The sequence below is a fragment of the Chionomys nivalis genome, chromosome 15, assembly GCF_950005125.1.
Source record: "Chionomys nivalis chromosome 15, mChiNiv1.1, whole genome shotgun sequence".
Lineage (NCBI taxonomy): Eukaryota > Metazoa > Chordata > Mammalia > Rodentia > Cricetidae > Chionomys > Chionomys nivalis.
In genome coordinates, this window is record NC_080100.1 from 42,926,378 (window position 1) to 42,943,772 (window position 17,395).

Below are 17,395 nucleotides of genomic sequence, written 5' to 3' on the forward strand. Positions count from 1 at the left end.
TGTTTTCATATGTGTTTTGATCTTCCAGTCGGATTTAAGGTTGATTTAGAAAAATAATGGGCAAAAATTGGCAGGGGCAGATTTTACATTCATTTTCTTCATAGTCTCAAGGGCTTGTTCTCATTATGTTGAGAATTGTAATTCCAGACTTGGCATCCTGGTATGCAGTTTAATCTCACTTCAGTGGATTAGTCAAGACCCCTTTCTTTATGAAAAGCGTACATGGTAGGACACCCCCACTCCACACCATTGACTTTCAGCTTAGTCTGTTTCCATGGCGAGGCCAGGATTCCATAACCATAAACAGGAATCCAGGGACACAATGGACAGGAACTCCTGAGTCACTGCAGGGAATACAGAGTGAGTTTAGGCTGGATGTCTGCTGAACACAGGGAAGAGGCGGAATCGGTCTGCTGTTCTGGAGCTCAAGGTACTTATAAGGACCAAATTCAAGAGTAGGGATGGATGAGGTCAGCTCATTACACACAAGGCTGGGCCTCAGAGAACAGGTGGCCATGCCTGTAAGAGGCAAGCCAGAGATGAGCTTTTCCCTAGAAACCCAAACACATTGTTTCATGTGAATTCCTCCCAAACTTTATCTGAATCACAGGATGTTTTTATACAGATTCTTCACATATGTGTTCTCTGAGAGGAGCGGCAAGAAGGGGGAAGATAAATAATGGGAGACATTATGTCTTGTATGTATGTATGTATGAATGATGGGTGTGTGTGTGTGTGTGTGTGTGTACATGATTTGAGACAAGCTGAAGTTCACAGTCCCCCGTGCCTCTGCCTCCAAGTATTAAGATTGGAGGTGTGTGTCTCCATTCCCAGTAGGAGTGCCATTTTGGAAGACTATACAAGGAAAGGATGGAGAATTTGGGTAAGGTGTTAGGAGTTGTAAAGACAGTGCATAGATGGATACTTTGTGTAGTTAGGCACATTCTACTCATTTGTATCCCCAATATCAAGAGGTCAAGGCAGGAGGATCTTTAGTTTATGCCCAGCCTAGGGTACGTAGCAAGGCCCTTTGGTATTAACCTTAGTCTCACCCAAGTATCCCTTGTACTTTGGGGACAACGAGCAGAGACGGTTCAAAACACAGACTCAAGAGATAAGTCTGCCCCACTTAGCTGCCCAGTCACCCACTTTCTACCTGTGGGATCGTGGACAGGTTTTGGACTTTCTCAGTTCTTCAGTTTTCATATTTATAAAGTTATGAATTGAAATAAGTCCAATTCATAGAATGCTCTGAAAAATTAAACTTTTCAGTATAATGGAGACTTGGTCAGTGTAAAATTTTTATTACTTCTCTTGCTGTTCATCTGGGGGAGAAGGGCTCTGTGGATTTTCCGAAGGTTGTTTGGAGCGTATGGTAACAGAAAAAGATGTTAGGTGCCTTGAATGGGTGAAGGCTTTGGGCGAAGATGGGCTGATACTCACGGTTTCGACAGTTGGTCTGAACCGAATGCGGACTGCTGGTCTCCCTTCCTTCCTACAGTTGGAAGTCTTCGGCCAGTGTGTGTGTGGGTGGATTCTCCACACTACTGCTTCTGAACCTTTTGTTTGTCTGGGTTTTTATGCAGCCTCTTTGTACTTACACTCTTTCTCTAGCCAGGCTAATATTTACATTCACTAAAGCATTGCTGCCCCAGAATTGGCCTCTTTAGTTCTTGTGTAACTCATTGTTTGGATTCAAAAAGGTAATTCTGTGGGCCAAGGTATACTTCTTGTTCCAAGATCCTTGAAGGAAAAACCTGAGTATAAAAACCTCAGTATAAAATTGAAAGTAGGAAAGCATAGATATATGAGAAAATACATACAAGAGAGAAAGGCCAAATGTTTGTTTCTTGGTGTGTGTGTGTGTGTGTGTGTGTGCGTGAGTGTGTGAGAGTGTGTGTGTGTGTGAGTGTGAGTGTGCTGAGACAGGCTCACTAAGTAGCCCAGGCTGGCATGGCTGATATATACCTTATTTTTTACAGCTAATATTCATAAGACACTTGATATAATTTCTTTGCATATTTTTATTTAGTTTAGTTTCTGTATTAGCTGGTACTGTATCTTCCTCCATCCTCCTCCTTCTCTTCTTTCCTTTCATTTTCATTTCTTTTCTTTTCTCCTCCTCCTCTGAGATAGAATCTTATCCTGTAGCCCAGGCTGACTTCAGACCAACAGTAATCATGCCTCAGCCTTTGTAAGTGACCCTCCCCAGCAGACAGTTGATAACCCTATCACCATTCTACAGATCAATAGGGGTATGAGGTTTAATGGACTTGGAAGTATGTGCTGGTTGTAACCCTTGTTTTGTGAATCTCTTCTTCTAAGAACTCCATTATGGTAAAAAATAGAGCTGTCTTGGGCCCCTGTGAAAACAGAATTATACATTTACATGTGAAGTCATTAAATGTACCCCTGTGTCTAGGGTCCCGGTTATAGGAGCCATGTGGCTTCTTTCTTTGACTATGGGTCGTACTATCTTCATACATCACTGGTCCTCTTTCAGACCCCAGATTCTTTTTTATTGGGCTTGCAGTTGATAGCCTGGAGGAGCATCCATCACCCAGATTGAATAAGGAGCAGTTTGCAGGCCAGGATCTTCTGCTATCTAACCAGCCCTCCTGTCTTCAGCAACAGAATGCATTTTGCCAATTCCTTCTTGGCAAAAGAAAAGAATGACTTAGAAAACATCATTGGATTCAAATGAGAAAAAGAAAAGACATCTGTCAAGTTAATTAAGAGAACACATTCCCTTGACCCCTTGTTTTTATTGTGTTTGTTTGTTTTCTGTGCTCTCACCAAGGTGAGCCATTCTTCTCCCCTTAGGGTGCCCCTTCCCTTTCATGTTGTGAACAAATAGGAAGGGACCAAGTGCAAAAGCATGGGGCAAGCACACAACTCATTTTAATGCCCATTTGGCAGTTCTCCTGTTGCTTCTCCATTTAGGAAACACTTTCTTTTACTTCTGCCCATTATCACAGCTTTGACATCCATGTCATTAACAGAATGTCATTTTGCAAGATACCGAATTAGGAGCAGCCAGCAACAAACCATACTGAGCAGAAGAGACTGGCGTCCTGCCACGTGACTTTGCCTTGCAGAAAGAACCAAGTGGAGCACGGATAGGGCCCTTGCGTGTTTGTGTTCCAATGGCAGCAGCAATGGGATCAGGGACAGTTCACTGGTGGGACAGAGCGCTATGCCAAACGCGATAGAAAAGCGAAATGCCTTTGAGCTGGGAGGTGCTATGACTCCAGGCTGTTCATTCTGGGTTGAAGTAAACTTCTGCTGAGTGTCATGCAAAAGCTAGTCCACGATTCCTTCAGTGGGCCAGTCCTGGAAACCACAGAGAATGGTTTCTATTCGGTTGTTCATCTTAAGTATAATAATATGCTAATAATTGAGTATCTCTAGTGACAGTATTTGTTTATAGTACAGGCATTGAACCTAAGGCCTCGCACATCCTGGTCATACACTCGCTTCTGAGCTATAGTCTCAGCCTAAAGTTTCCATTTGAAGAAGGATAGAATGGATAAATCAGTATTACGCTATTTCATCTGTGATACACACACATATAAATTACATTTATTATATGTATATATGAAATATATATTTATTTGAATAGAAACTATATATTTAAAAATATAATAAAAATTTGAATATGAGAACACCTTTCAAAGTAGCTCTCTAATGCTAATGGCCACTTCTTAAAACCAGTGTAAGTTTAGCCAGGAATGGTGGTGCATGCCTTTAGTACCAACACTGGTGAATCTCTGAGTTCCAGGCCAGCGTGGTCTGCAGAACAAATTCCAGGACAGCCATGGCTACACAGAGAAACCCTGTCTCAAAGAAACAGAAACATAGATGACCTGCAGCAGGAGAAGATTAATAAAGAAAGATTGGAACACTAGATTAAAACTATAGGATTTTTTTTACACCTACTAATTTCAAAATTTTGATTTTCAAAGATTTATTTCTTAACATGTCTATTTTACTAATTGGGATAATTACTGCCACTAAACTGACTAGAGTCATTTTTATATTCAGATTTGAATTGGCATTTTTGCTACTTAGGAAAAGAAACATTAAATTGGGAGACTGATATTCCCATATTGTGTACAAAACATGGAGTTAAAAAAAAAAGCAACTAGGCATAGTGCCTCTACCTGGAATCCTAGTACTTGGCAGGTTGAGGCAGGGGGATCGGGAGTTTGAGGCCAGCCCTTCCCTGCAACACGCACAGGCTGGGAAGGGTGGAGAAGGGGGTAATTAATGGTGCCTCTCGTTTTCCTCAGTTCCCCAGTGTGTCCGTCCATAGAGTTATCTTTGGCACCTGACATAGCTACCAAAAGCTTGGGTGTTTGTACCCTAGCAGTTTAATCCTGACCTTTTCTCCAGCTGGAAAACAGGCTCCTCTAGGTCCGCCTCTTCCTCAACTCTTACTCCTTGTCACTTTGTTGGCCCCAAGGCCAGTAGGCCTAGCCAGGTGATAGCATCTCTTTATCTTGGCAGAACCTTTGGAGTCTGGAATGAGCCCTAGCAACCTCTGGGCAACAGTCAGCCCTCTGAGCAGTTTCCCAAGACGAGCCCTCCAGTGCTTAGACCAGAGATAATAATTATCTGCCTTTGTAGTCCCCTCTTCCCACCCTCCACCCAACCCTACTCATTTGATGTGTTTCATCTTTACATTACATCATTACCTTAATCCAACAGGCTTGTCAATCACTGACTCGCCTAGCTTTTAAATAACCCATGTAGGTAGATGCTCACCCTGGAGATGTGAGTCCTCCCCCTGGAGAGGGTTTGCAGCCTAGGTAGGCACCTCTTATGATTCCTGTAACTAATAAACCGCACTAAAAATCTGAAGGGTGTTGAGATATTGGTACTGTATTTACCCTCTGTCTTAATCTGCAGACTCCATCGTAATGCTTCTCAGAGTGATGGGTGTTCCGGTAAGAGGCCTCCAGGTTGTTCTTAGCTGCCTGTGCAGCCTGGCTCCATCCAGTAGGAATGTACTACATTAATTATCACATTAGACCAGTTTAGTCTTATAAATTTGACTAGTACCTCAAGTTAAATTACAAACTTCTTCAAAGCAGGAATGGTATTTAGCTACTCCCTCAAAATACCTCATAGCCAGGCGTGGTAGCTCATGTTTTTAAGAAGCAGACATCTGCCCAGGAGGCAGAGGCAGGCAGATGTCTTATGAGTTTTAGGCCAGCTTGGACTAAATGGCAAGTTACAGGCCAGCCAAGGCTACATAGTGATACCCTATATCAAACAACAAAATAAAAAAAAAATAGTGTACCTTTGGCTGAGGTGTAACTAAGCGAGAGAGACCACATGTTAACCGGGTACCAGGCCTGGGTCTGGTCCTCAGCGCTGTCCCCAGCCCACATTGTTAATATGTCTCTATTTAAATAATTTTTATTTTCTCTATTTTCATAGCTAATCAAAAGGATTCGGTATTTTAAAGAATATGATCTTTCTCCACGGGGCATCATTTCTCAAGTTTAAACACCATGTTGAATTCCAGATTCTAATGTTGAATGAAGACAGGGTCCCAGAGAGATACTATGTTTACCATGTTGTAAGTGTCGGCTACCGTCAATCACATGATAATAATGTGACCCCGTAGCTCATCATCTCAGCCATATCACAGTAGCTGTTCTGGCCTGTCTGTCTCTGAAAGAGCTATAAAATGGAGAGTAATTTAAAAGTCTTAAACTTTTATAAATTTTTACTTTTATTATTATTATTATTATTATTATTATTATTATTAGAGGGTTCATAACATGGGGCACATATAGAATTCAGGAGACAGTTTATGAGACTGGTCCTCTCTGTTGACCTTTATTGGGTTCCAGGGTGTCAGGCTTGCATTGTTAGGCAGCCAGTGTCTTTACCCATTGAGCCATCTCGTTGGTCCTAGAAGAAGTAAAGTTTAAAAAATACATTAAGAGATGATGAACGAAATCTGTTAATGATTGGATAACTTGCAGTGCATAATACACTATTTGCTACAAAGGATGCTAGTGCTTGTTATGAAAATAGTTCAAGAGCTGACTGGTGCTTCATCTCATACTTCAGACTGCAGCGCAGACCTGTTTATGCCTCTTTTCCATGTTCTGCCCGAGAACACATGTAGTAGTGAGACAGTCATATGCGTGAGGCTTTAGAGAGGGTTCTCGTTTTCTTCCTCTCAGAATTTAATGCATAGGAAAGACATATTCCTTAGATACTTGTTTCATTGGGTAGTTGCCTTCCTAATATCTGTATGTTCATCTCTCTGTGTTTTCCTCTGTGAAGACTGAAAATCAGGCTCAACTTCAGGATGGGCTTATCTTCTTGGTATTTCCAAGAAGTACTGAATATGGTCATATATATCCATATATATATATATATATACACATGCATATTTATTTATACATAATAATATATACATAATTAAATTATATATATAATTTTTTCCTGTTACTTTCCTCAGAACATTTGAAAACTTAAACACACAGATTTTCTTGTAGCTGTTGGATTCTGTTTATACTTTTTATTTATAAACAAAGACAGTGTGAGCCGCTATCCATTCCTAGTGTGATTCATGCCTTTAGGAAGAATGTCTCATAATGGAGAAGCTTATCTCATGAATCAACCTGGTCAGTAGAGACATCTCCTTGTAACTTATTCATGGTCATTGTGCAAATACAAAATGGCCAAAAGCCTTGGGTTGGTCCAATCACAGCGTACACACTGACTATCACTCAGCATCCTGGAGGCAGGGCCTAATATTATTTAGTGCTCTCGTTGAATCTGGGTCCATCTTGCTCAGTTTTTTAAAAAAGATTTATTTGTTTATCTTATATGAATGAATACTCTGTCTGCATGTATACCTGCATGCCAGAAGAGGGCATCAGATCGCATTACAGATGGTTGTAAGCTACCATGCGATCCAGGAATTGAATTCAGGACCTCCAGAAAAGCAGCCAGTGCTCTTAACCTCTGAGCCATCTCTCCAGCCCCATCTTGCTCAGTTTCAAAAAGGAAAATGTTATATTTCAAACCAGACTCATGATATCTAGAGTGCCTCTAGGACGCACGTCGGCCTTGCTTCCTGACTGCCTGCCCTGCTTCTGCCTTCAGCTTAGCATCCAGAATGATTTTCTTAAAACTAAAGTCAGACTATGGTTAGAAACTTTAACAGGTTCCCTTTCTCTGACTGAATTCAGATTCCCTATACTGTGGTCTGCAGTCCGGGCCTGGGCCTCGTCTTCCTTCTGCTGTCCAGCTATCTAGGCTACTCTGCCGCTCATCTCCTTCTTGGCACGCTGACATGCTTCTGTTCCTGGAACCTACTTACCCCAGGGCCTTTGCTTATTCTGAGTGCTTATTCTCTCACTTCCTCATTTTACCAAAACCCACCTTTCCTGAACATCTATTTAAAATCATGACTGAGGAAATCTTTATTTAATAAATAAATAAATAGAATCATGACTTCTCATACCTGTACTCCAGCCCCAGTTTCTGAATTATCTCTATTCTATCGTCATTCCACATGTGATGAATGTTGCTGTATATCATGTGCGGTGTTTACTTCACTCCAAAAGGAAGCCATGGCTTTGTTCAAAACAGTGTCTGTCTTAATATATCTCCGCACTGAGCAAATAGTTTATTGAATGAATTAACAAAAGTCTAAGAAGACTTGATTTAATGAGCCGTAGAGAAAACCTCAGCAGGTATATCATCTTGTAATGAATGGCAAACATGTGGGGCAGAGAAAGAGAGATCATAAAGGTTTACTTTCTGCGTCCTTCAGACAGGAATTGTGCTTAAGTCAGGCAGCTATGCCGTGTGACTTTGCGCTATTGAATTAAAGTGTTGGCGATACTGAATGAGGATGCCCAGAAAAGGGATTGCTTGATCCACAGGAGAAAGACAGAGTTATTTATGAGAAAAGTCAACAGGAAGAAGGTAGAGATAGGGACTTGGGGTGGGAGGAACAATACCAGGATGTAGGGAAAAGTGTCCAAAGACTTAAGGAACATTGGCTTGGTTTTGCACAATATTTTTTCTTCAGATATGTTATTAAGAATTTCGAAATCATATTTTCAGAAGCAGAGTCCTACATATTCAGTGTTGCAAGAAAAAGAAAGAAATGTCCACAATCTATAATTTTAGTGCACTTAAGAGTCCTAAAGTTTTCTTTAAATGGATAATCTCAAAAATAAATGAATTAGACCCATATTTATGTTGCCATGGTTAAAGCTCAAAATTACAATATTGAGTAGAAAAAAAAGTTGTTACAAAATATATAGTGCATATTGCATGCTAAGCTATAGCTTATCCCAAAGTTAAAAACATGGCTGTCACATGAAGTGAACATATTCAAAGATTTTATTTAACTTACTAATTAATTAGAGGAATAGGTACATACTCAGACACATACAAATGAGTTTTTTAAATGGACATATATGGACGTGCATCCAGAAATTATGAAATGAACTTACTGTAGATGTGAAGCTGCTTCCTGCCTTATAGGACTTTGAATGTCTGAGGTCATCTTTCTATGGAGGGGGTCAGTTTAACTTCAAGCAGACAGACTCAGGGACAGGAACGATTGCATCACTCCCAGATCGCGGCAGCTTTAACTGTAATGCATTTTACTATTGCATGGTCAATAGGAAGTCTGAGATGTGTAGGTCTTTAGAGGAACCCATTCGTTCCCTTTGTGTGCAATTCCAAATCTTATCAGTGTTTTCCCCCTGATATATGAAAGCAACAGTAAACATAATTCTGCTAATGAAATACATATATATGTGTGTGTGTGTATAGATAGATAGATAGATAGATAGATAGATAGATAGATAGATAGATAGATATACATTCACATATACATGCTGCAGTATTAGTAATGAATGGAAGCTAGAGATGTACTGACCTATTGGGCAGGAAGCCCTAGTTTTAACTCCCAGAAACACATACCAGAAGTGATGTTTTGAGCCTGGAATCTCAGCACATCATATCTGGGAGATAGAAAGAAGGTCAGAAATTTGAGGCCAGCTTGGGGACATGAGTCCAAAGATATTTAGGGAGTAAAAAATTCTCTTTAAAAAAGATTTGTAACAGATACAGCAAATGATATAATTATTCATCTTAGAGTGGTTTGAACTATTGGATTCTTTTCTGTCTTTTAAAACATTTCTTGGACCCAGAAACTAATTTCTTACTATTTTTCTCATGTGGACAACCCCCTTGACTTTGAAGTTATGGAGGCTGAAGCATCTCTTGTGTATACAACAGCATTAATCTGGCAGTTCATTAGACCATTTTTTGCCGGTCTCCACCTCTTCAGTCCTCTGTGTTTAAAGAATATTCAGATGGTCAGATTCAACCATGGTGCGAGGAAATAGCTACCAGATGTTCTGAAGAGTGCAGCTTTGGTCTGTAATTGGTCTCCCGTGCAAATTTATCCGACTCTTCATCAAGGTAAAGCAATAAGCTGGAGCCAGCTTCTCTGCTCTCTTCTTGGTGGTCAGTGACAGGTTGTACCCAGCATTGATCGTTCCAATCAGCTCCAGATGGAAACTTCCAGCCAGTGGGGATTTGTCTGCTGGGTTGTCTTACCGTGGTCAGACATGTTAAGAACTCGTGTCTCATGATAAATGTAAATTAAAATTGAGCTGAATTTTAGCTACTTGGACTCATAGGAAAACATCATGGCCTGCTGGACTTTCAGAGACCTGGCAGGTGATGGGTAATAGGTTCTTCCACCAGGAGACAAGTGGCTCACCCAGGTGCCAAACATTCACTGAGCCCCCATGCGTTTCTGAGGGAAACCTGAGCTTATAGATAATTTAGGCAGAAATGGGATGTGGGTTTCTGGACCAGAATTGCCTTCCATCAGCCTGATAACCAGATGTCTCAGTCCTCACTGAGTCTGCTCCGACTTAGATATGAAACCTGCGTACGTTTTCTTTGTCATCCAAACAAGTGGAAGGCCTGCTAGCAGTTATGACTATGCAGAAAAGCATTGGGAACTGTCTTGGGAATGGCAGGGAACTTAAGAGCAGGAGTGGTACCCTGTTCAAGCTTCATGTCATATACCAGCGCAGAAATACTGCAACCAGTCACAATGCTCCACTGTATTTATCGGCTTCGCATCACTCCAGAGTTTGCCCTCAATTGCTATCCAAAAGAATGGCAGCCTTTCTTATACTCAGGATTCTGTCTTGCTTGTGTGCCCCCCCCCCCCCAGTCTTCAGTGGCTGGCTGCCCCAGCTCACTCAAAAATTGTCATTTTTCCATCATCCTGTTCCTCCCAGGTCTGCAGTGGGCAGGGTGCACTTTCTGTGCCGTGTGTGTGTGTGTGTGTGTGTGTGTGTGTGTGTGTGTGTGTGAGAGAGAGAGAGAGAGGAGAGAGAGAGAGAGAGAGGGAGAGAGAGATGGAGAGAGGGAGGGAGGGAGGGAGGGAGGGAGAGAGAGAGAGAGAGAGAGAGAGAGAGAGAGAGAGAGAGAGAGAGGGAGAGAGGCTCTCTTCTTTCTGAACTTCATCTGGAGGAACCAGAGGATGACCAATAGAATGCTAACTGTGAATGAGCAGTCCCTGTCCTAATCCAGTTTATCTCTGCCTTTGTCTCAAGTTGTACGCAACTGTCTACTTGGTCTTCTTGCTAAATTCTGACTTTATGAGGAAGGGATAATGGTGTGCTATTGTGTGGCTTAAACAAGGACAGTCACCCCCTGAACTCTGTCAGGTAAACAGAGCCAACTGTGTGCTGGAAGAGTAACTTTTCTTTTTGGTTGCTTCCACAGGAGACTGCAATGGAGGTGCTTTGGATGGGTGGGCACTGCTTAGACTATGAGGGAGGAGCCTGGCTAGGGTGGGAAGAGGACTTTATCTTAAGGATCCAGGAAGAATGCATCTCAGGGCGGAGCAGATGCAGCATATGTGTGTAAGTCTCGCCTGTTTCTTTTTCAGCCTGTGCACCTGAGGATCCAAAATAGAGAAAACATTTGACAAGGCCCAGTTCTGGAGTCGGGATGAATTATGAGAGATTTATGAGGAAGAGAAATGGCATTACTGTTAGACTTGGTTGGATGTCCCTGTTTTTGCCATGGATAACTCCCTGGGGAGAAGTGAGAGGAATTTAATCTCTCTGATGAAAGGGAAGGAGCTGTATGTGCGCGTGTGTGCGCATGTGTGCATGTGTGTGCAGGAGAGGAGGCAACCACAAACACACATATGCTCCAGGAATTTCGTGATTCAATGTACAGTAAAATGCACCTTCACCTTTAAGACTCTCAGCAATAAAGTCATTGTGAAGTCAGAATCCTATGTCCTAAATATAGAGGTGTGTCTTGTGGACTCGTGGGACTCTGTTGTGACCTGTATTTCCTCACTCTGGTTATGTTTAAAGGCTTCCTCTTGGATTGTTGAGAGAGTTCAGAAAGTTCCCAGGGAGTGACAATTTTGATAATACCTCCAGCTCCCTATGAAAGGTATCAAAGGCTGTGGACACTTAAATTCCCCCATGTGCGATGAGATAGGCCTCTTGTTATTTCAGTGAAATCCACTTTCAGGATTTACATACAGGTTTCTTTTTCAAGAGCATTTAAATCATCATTTTAGTGCTTGCTAATAGACTTTAAATAACTAATATAATTGTGAGAGTTTTTTATTTTACTTTTCCATTATTTTGCTTTCTGTAATAGTAATATACAGGTCAGTCTATGTTGATTTTTAGGAAAACTCATTTATAAACTTTTTTTTTAAACAAAATAACCCTTCCTAACTTTAGCTTTAGGGCATTCACATTAGTCTGTGACATTATTATTACTAATTAATTAATATTAACACTCATAAGTAAGATATTTACTAGGTTACTGTTCATGTTGACACACATTTCTCATTCATTTTATTTACATATAGGAACACTAACAACTAAATATGCCAAGAGAGTGTTTATATATTAGATAGATTAAATATTAAATGTAAAAATGAAAATGCCTATTTTTGTAATAACTAGTCTGAATTTTAGTTACTTTTCTTGCTGAAATCTCCAGGTTATGAGTTCATCATTTCTAATTTCTCTGATAAACACTGACAGACTAGTACATTTCATGGTCCCTTCCGGACGTGAAAGGAGACATTAATTTGAATTAACACCAAATGTATTCTATAGTATCTTTTAAAAACAACCAGACTATCTGACTTAGTGATTATAAATTTAATAGCTTGAGAATACAGTTCTTGATAGATGGCTTGATAATATCCCAGTCTACCTTCCTAATTAACTATCGGGTGTCTATCATTATTCAACAGCTTCTTTAAGGCTAAGTAAACATGATGTTAATTAAACTCACAGATAGTGCTAGGGGATGTTGATTGCTGTAACAGGACAAGAAAACCATGCGGTCTGACCTTAAGAAATGCTAAGCATGGGAACGCTGGCGGTGATAACAGGCAGCAGACATCAAGTAAACCAGTTCCCCAGCCAGTGTTACTGAGAGAAATCGGTACAGGTTTGAAATGTGTTCTTGGAAGATTAGGAATAGTCCTTTCAAATAGTCTATTTTATTTTTCTATTGTTGAGGATTTGAACCTAGGGTTCTCTTACATGATAGACAAGCACCCGTTTACTGAACTATTTCCCGACCCTTTTATAGCTTTTTTAAATTTGAGAAAGCATCTCACTACATTGCACATATCCGTCTTGAACTTGTTGGGGACTCCAGGTCAGTCTTATATGTGATCCTTCAGTTTTAGTCTTCTGCGTAACTGGAATGTCACCAGCATCGTCACCAGACCTGGTTGAAGATACTTTATATGAACCCAGAAATGTCAAATCCTCCATCTCATCTAGAGACTTTCAGAAAGATGGCCTCACGGGGGCCTCATGTGAATGGAGACTCTGCTAATTACAGTCAAATCTTAAGAATGGGAAGGTGGTGCCCATGTATCCTCAGAATGCCCTGAACACTCTTTGGTGAAGTCAGGGAGGCGTCTCTTTGCATCCATTACCCTTTCTGGGTACTGCACTGGTCAAGGAGAATAAATGGGCTAATATATATTGAAGGAAAGCAAACAAATCAAGAAAATACCCACTTCACTGTCACTGGATATTGGTTTTGCTATCATCTTTTTTGTTTTATTTTGGTTTGGTTTTGAGACAGGGTTTCTCTGTGTAACAGTCCTGCCTGTCCTAGAACTCACTTGGTAGACCAGGCTGGCCTTAAACTCACTGAGATCTGCCTGCTTCTGCCTCCCAGGTGCTTTGCTATAGTCTTTGATGGTCGTGCATGTTACTTTGCTATCTAACTCTTCATCTGATAACTCCTTACTGGTAGAAATGGGAAAAGTGGGTGCCTTGTATCCATGCATATTAATCCATTTGCTGGATGTTCAGGTTTCAGCCAATAGCTAAGTGTGCTAATGAGAAGATGCTATCCTTGCTGCTTTAAGACACTGGAGTCTGTTTTTCTGTTTTCAACTATGTACCTTAACAAGGACTTTGAAATGTAGTATACCAGGTGAAAAATGAATGAGTGCTGAGCTACATTTATCATAGGCATCGACTGCTTTATTGACAAAAGGCACGAATATGAAAGTTGTCTAAGTAATTAGATTTTTAATTAGTGCATCCTTGTAAGATTAATGTCATCCACTTCGTCGCATATGATTTCCTATTAGAAATTTCATGTCAGTAAAGATGCTACCTGTGGTTTGCTAATCTGAATCCTTAATTTGTCACTTGCGTGTATGACATGGCTAGTATCCACAGATGCAGACATGAGCTGAGAGAAGACATTTGATTATGGCACCGCTGTGATAAGGAATATTGATGGTGCTATGCTGTATGAATATGTTATAAATGTTGAACCTATTATGGTCTTTCATATACAGGGGATAGGTTTCAATCACATGTTTAGTGAGCACACAGTAACTCTCTGTGCTGTTAGCAACAGCATGAGGGGGTCCTGGAGAGCGCGCATCCTCCTCTGTGTCAGCTTTGAACTTGCTCGGATGTTATTGGTGTTTTTCTTCACCTGGTTTTTCTTTCCTTTTGACAGTTGCCGAACAAGCAACCGGAAAAGTTTGATAGGCAATGGCCAGTCACCAGCTTTGCCTAGACCACACTCGCCTCTCTCTGCTCATGCAGGTAACCGAGGACTCTGTCTAGAGTCTTTTTTTCTTTATCTTTTTAAAACAATCCTGTCTCTTTTATCTCCCTAGGTTTTACTGTTGTTTTACTACTAAGTTGTTCTTTCTGAGATGGCAGATTAAAATTCCATTGTAGATCAAGCTCTTTGCAGATAAGTTTTCTCTGTTGATGAAGTTTGTAACACTGTCTGACCTGTGTCTCCATTAGGAACATCTTTAGGGGTTGCAAACAAGACAGTATGAGGAAGAGAAGTGCCCAGAAAGATTCAGCCTGGTCCTCCTAAAATTGAGCTTCACTCTTGTATTGAAATAGCTGGTCATTGTCTAGTCTGGTGGTTCTCCACCTTCCTAATGCTGCGACCCTTTAATACAGTTCCTCATGTTATGGTGACCCTCAACCATACAATTATTTTCATTGCCACTTCATAACTGTAATCTTGCTACTGTTAAGAATCATAATGTGTATGTCTGATATGCAGGGTATCTGATAATGCGACTCCTACAGGTGTCGCGACCCACCAGTTGAGAACCGCTGTTCTAGACCATGAAGACGCAGGAGAGGCTGGAGGTCTCGAGTCCTTATAGAATTATAAGGAAGGCAGAAGCATATCACTAACACTATTTGAGTGGAAACTTCTGCCTATGCTTTTTGTTTCAAAACTGTCTAAAGTCATGGAATGAGAAGTCTGATTCTGATAGGAAAATCAGAAGGAGTTTGAAGAACCCACTTGACCAAGATGTGGGCAGCGAAGGTAGCAGAGAGATGAAAGAAAGGGCTCTCGGGGAATAGCTATCATTTGGAATGGTCATGCTTGATATATACTGAAGAAACAGGAAAAGCAGGCCTGTGCCCCCACATAGTAACTGATTTCTACTTACGCATTTTAAGGTCTAGCAATGGCTCAGTATGCTTGTGAGAAGATACCATTAACTATTGGTTTAAATACACCAATCCATTTTTATTAATCTGGAACATGCACTTAATGAGGAATGAAATTAGTGTGCAAGATGAAAAATGAATTCTTGGTGAGGCACAGAGAGATGGAAAAGCAGGTGAACATTGAGGAGGAGTGGAAAGACTTTGAGCTTTGCCTGTCTTTTTAGGATGTAGAAGATCTGGCTGTAAGAGGTATGTTCAAGATGAGTTCCTGAATGAGGTAGTAGCCCTGCTTCCATGGCTCCCAGTGGAAATTCTAGTCTGATGCCTGGGATGATCTTGGTTTTAAGACTTGCATGCCTGGCTGTCCAGCAGGCAGTACTTGGCTACAGAGGTCTTTACAGTGCAAAATTAAGCTTCTTCTATGGGTAGACGAAGAGAAGGACAGGCAGATGTTCCTTTGGAATGACATCTTTTTTCCCTTAACTATTATCAGAACTAAAAAGTGTCAAAGGGTCTGTGGGCAGTAATGGTGCTTACCATCAAGCCTGATGACCTGGGCTTGACCCCTGGAACACACGCAGTAGAAGAGAGATTCAGTTGTCACTATTTGCCCTCTGACATCCAAAAATGCTTGGTTGCACCCATATGCTGTGCACACGTTTGCACGTACACACTAAGTAAATAAATGAAAAAATTAAAAGCAACTTTAAAGGTGACTGAATGAAAAGAAGATGGTTAAAATTATGATGTAGTAAAATGACTGCAGGGTGCAGAAATGTCTCCTCCAGTGCGAGCTCTGGAGAAGGGGCTTGTACCCAGGGCAGCAGCTAAACTCCAGCAGTGGCAGTGTTCATCATTGCTCAACATCCCAAGCAGCCTAAAGCCTAAGTCAGTTGGGAAATGGATGAATGAACTATGATCCAGTCACACGGAGAAAACAAATGAACTAGCCCCGCATTTGTCTACATGGATAAAACTCAAATAGAGTATTGGGCAACAAAAGCAAATTGCAAAAGAATATTGTTTAACCATTCAACCGTTCCCATCAAATTAATGTGATGCTGTGGGTATTGTTTTGCTTAGGAATACACACACAAATATATACACACATACATATGTATATGAGGTCATGTAATATATAATGGTTGTATTATGTATATTATATATACTGTATTATGTATATTATATATACACATATATGTAAGTTTATAGTGAGAGATAAGAGAATTAAGTTATATATTTTATAACAATATATAAATACATATTTATTTATTGTATGAAAAAATGCATTTTTTTCATACAATAACCACGATTTCTCTTCCCTTGTCTCCTCCCAGATCCTCCCCATCCTTTCAACTCCATGCCTAGCTTGCTTTCTCTCTCTTTAGAAAATGAACAGGTAAATAAAGAAATGAACAAACCAGAATAAAAAAATAAAAGGGATGAAAGAAAAAGTATAAGAACTGCATATACAACATGTGTGCACACACGTGCACACACATACCAATACAAAACCTGACACCATAATACACAAGAAAAAGACTAGTAAGATTTTAAAAAAATGACCAAAACAATATGAGACAAAACAATCCCAAAACTACTACTGAGTTTATTTTGTTCTACTGCTGTGCGGAGGACCTGCCCTCAAGTGTGGTTTGTGTGTCCAACAAGACTTCATTGGAGAAACTAATTTTTACTTTGCAAGTAGGTATCAGTTGGAGATTGCTTGTTGATTAGGGATGAGAGAAAGTCTCCAATCTCCCTCTCAGTATTGGGACCTCAACTGGCACGGACCCGTGCAGGCTCTGGACACGAACCACAGTCTTTGTTTTAGCGTGTGAGTCCTGTTGTGTCTGGAAGACGCGGTTTTCCTTGGTGCAATCCACCCATCCCTTCTAGCTTTTCCAGTCTTTCTGCCTCCTCTTCCACGTAGTTCTCTGAGCTCTGAGGGGAGGGGTTTGATGAAGACATCCCATTTGGTACTGAAGGTTTTACTTGGTGGCAAGAGATGTCTAGTTGGAGGTTGGTATCCGCCATTATTTGGTTACTCCATTTAGAGGAAATGAGGTAATTTTCAGGACCAATTTTCTGATAGTTCTTTAGAGAGGCACGAGGGAGGCACCTAAGAGGAAAGAGGATGAGGCAGTTGTAATTTTACATATTTCCAAAGCGAAGTCATGAGTAAGTATGCAATTATTTTAAGTTATTACTGTTTATAATTTTGATGTTTTGCTTTTTGTGAGACAGGATCTCACTGTGTAGCCCTGGCTGGCCTTGAACCTGCTCTGCAGACCAGGCTGGCCTTGAACTCTCAGAGATCCACCTGCTTCTGTCTCCAGAGTGCTGGAATTAAAAGTGTGTGC

At 40.8% G+C, this 17,395-nt stretch overlaps 1 protein-coding gene across 11 annotated transcripts in view; it reads left to right on the forward strand.

The window, feature by feature from the left end:
- Positions 1 to 17,395, forward strand: part of Mast4 (microtubule associated serine/threonine kinase family member 4) — a 593,745-nt gene that overhangs the window by 466,299 nt on the left and 110,051 nt on the right. For all 11 annotated transcript variants that reach the window (XM_057790139.1, XM_057790141.1, XM_057790140.1 and 8 more), the window contains one exon: positions 14,062 to 14,150. In XM_057790139.1, coding sequence (XP_057646122.1) covers positions 14,062 to 14,150 — 89 coding nt within the window. The remainder of the gene's footprint in view (positions 1 to 14,061; positions 14,151 to 17,395) is intronic.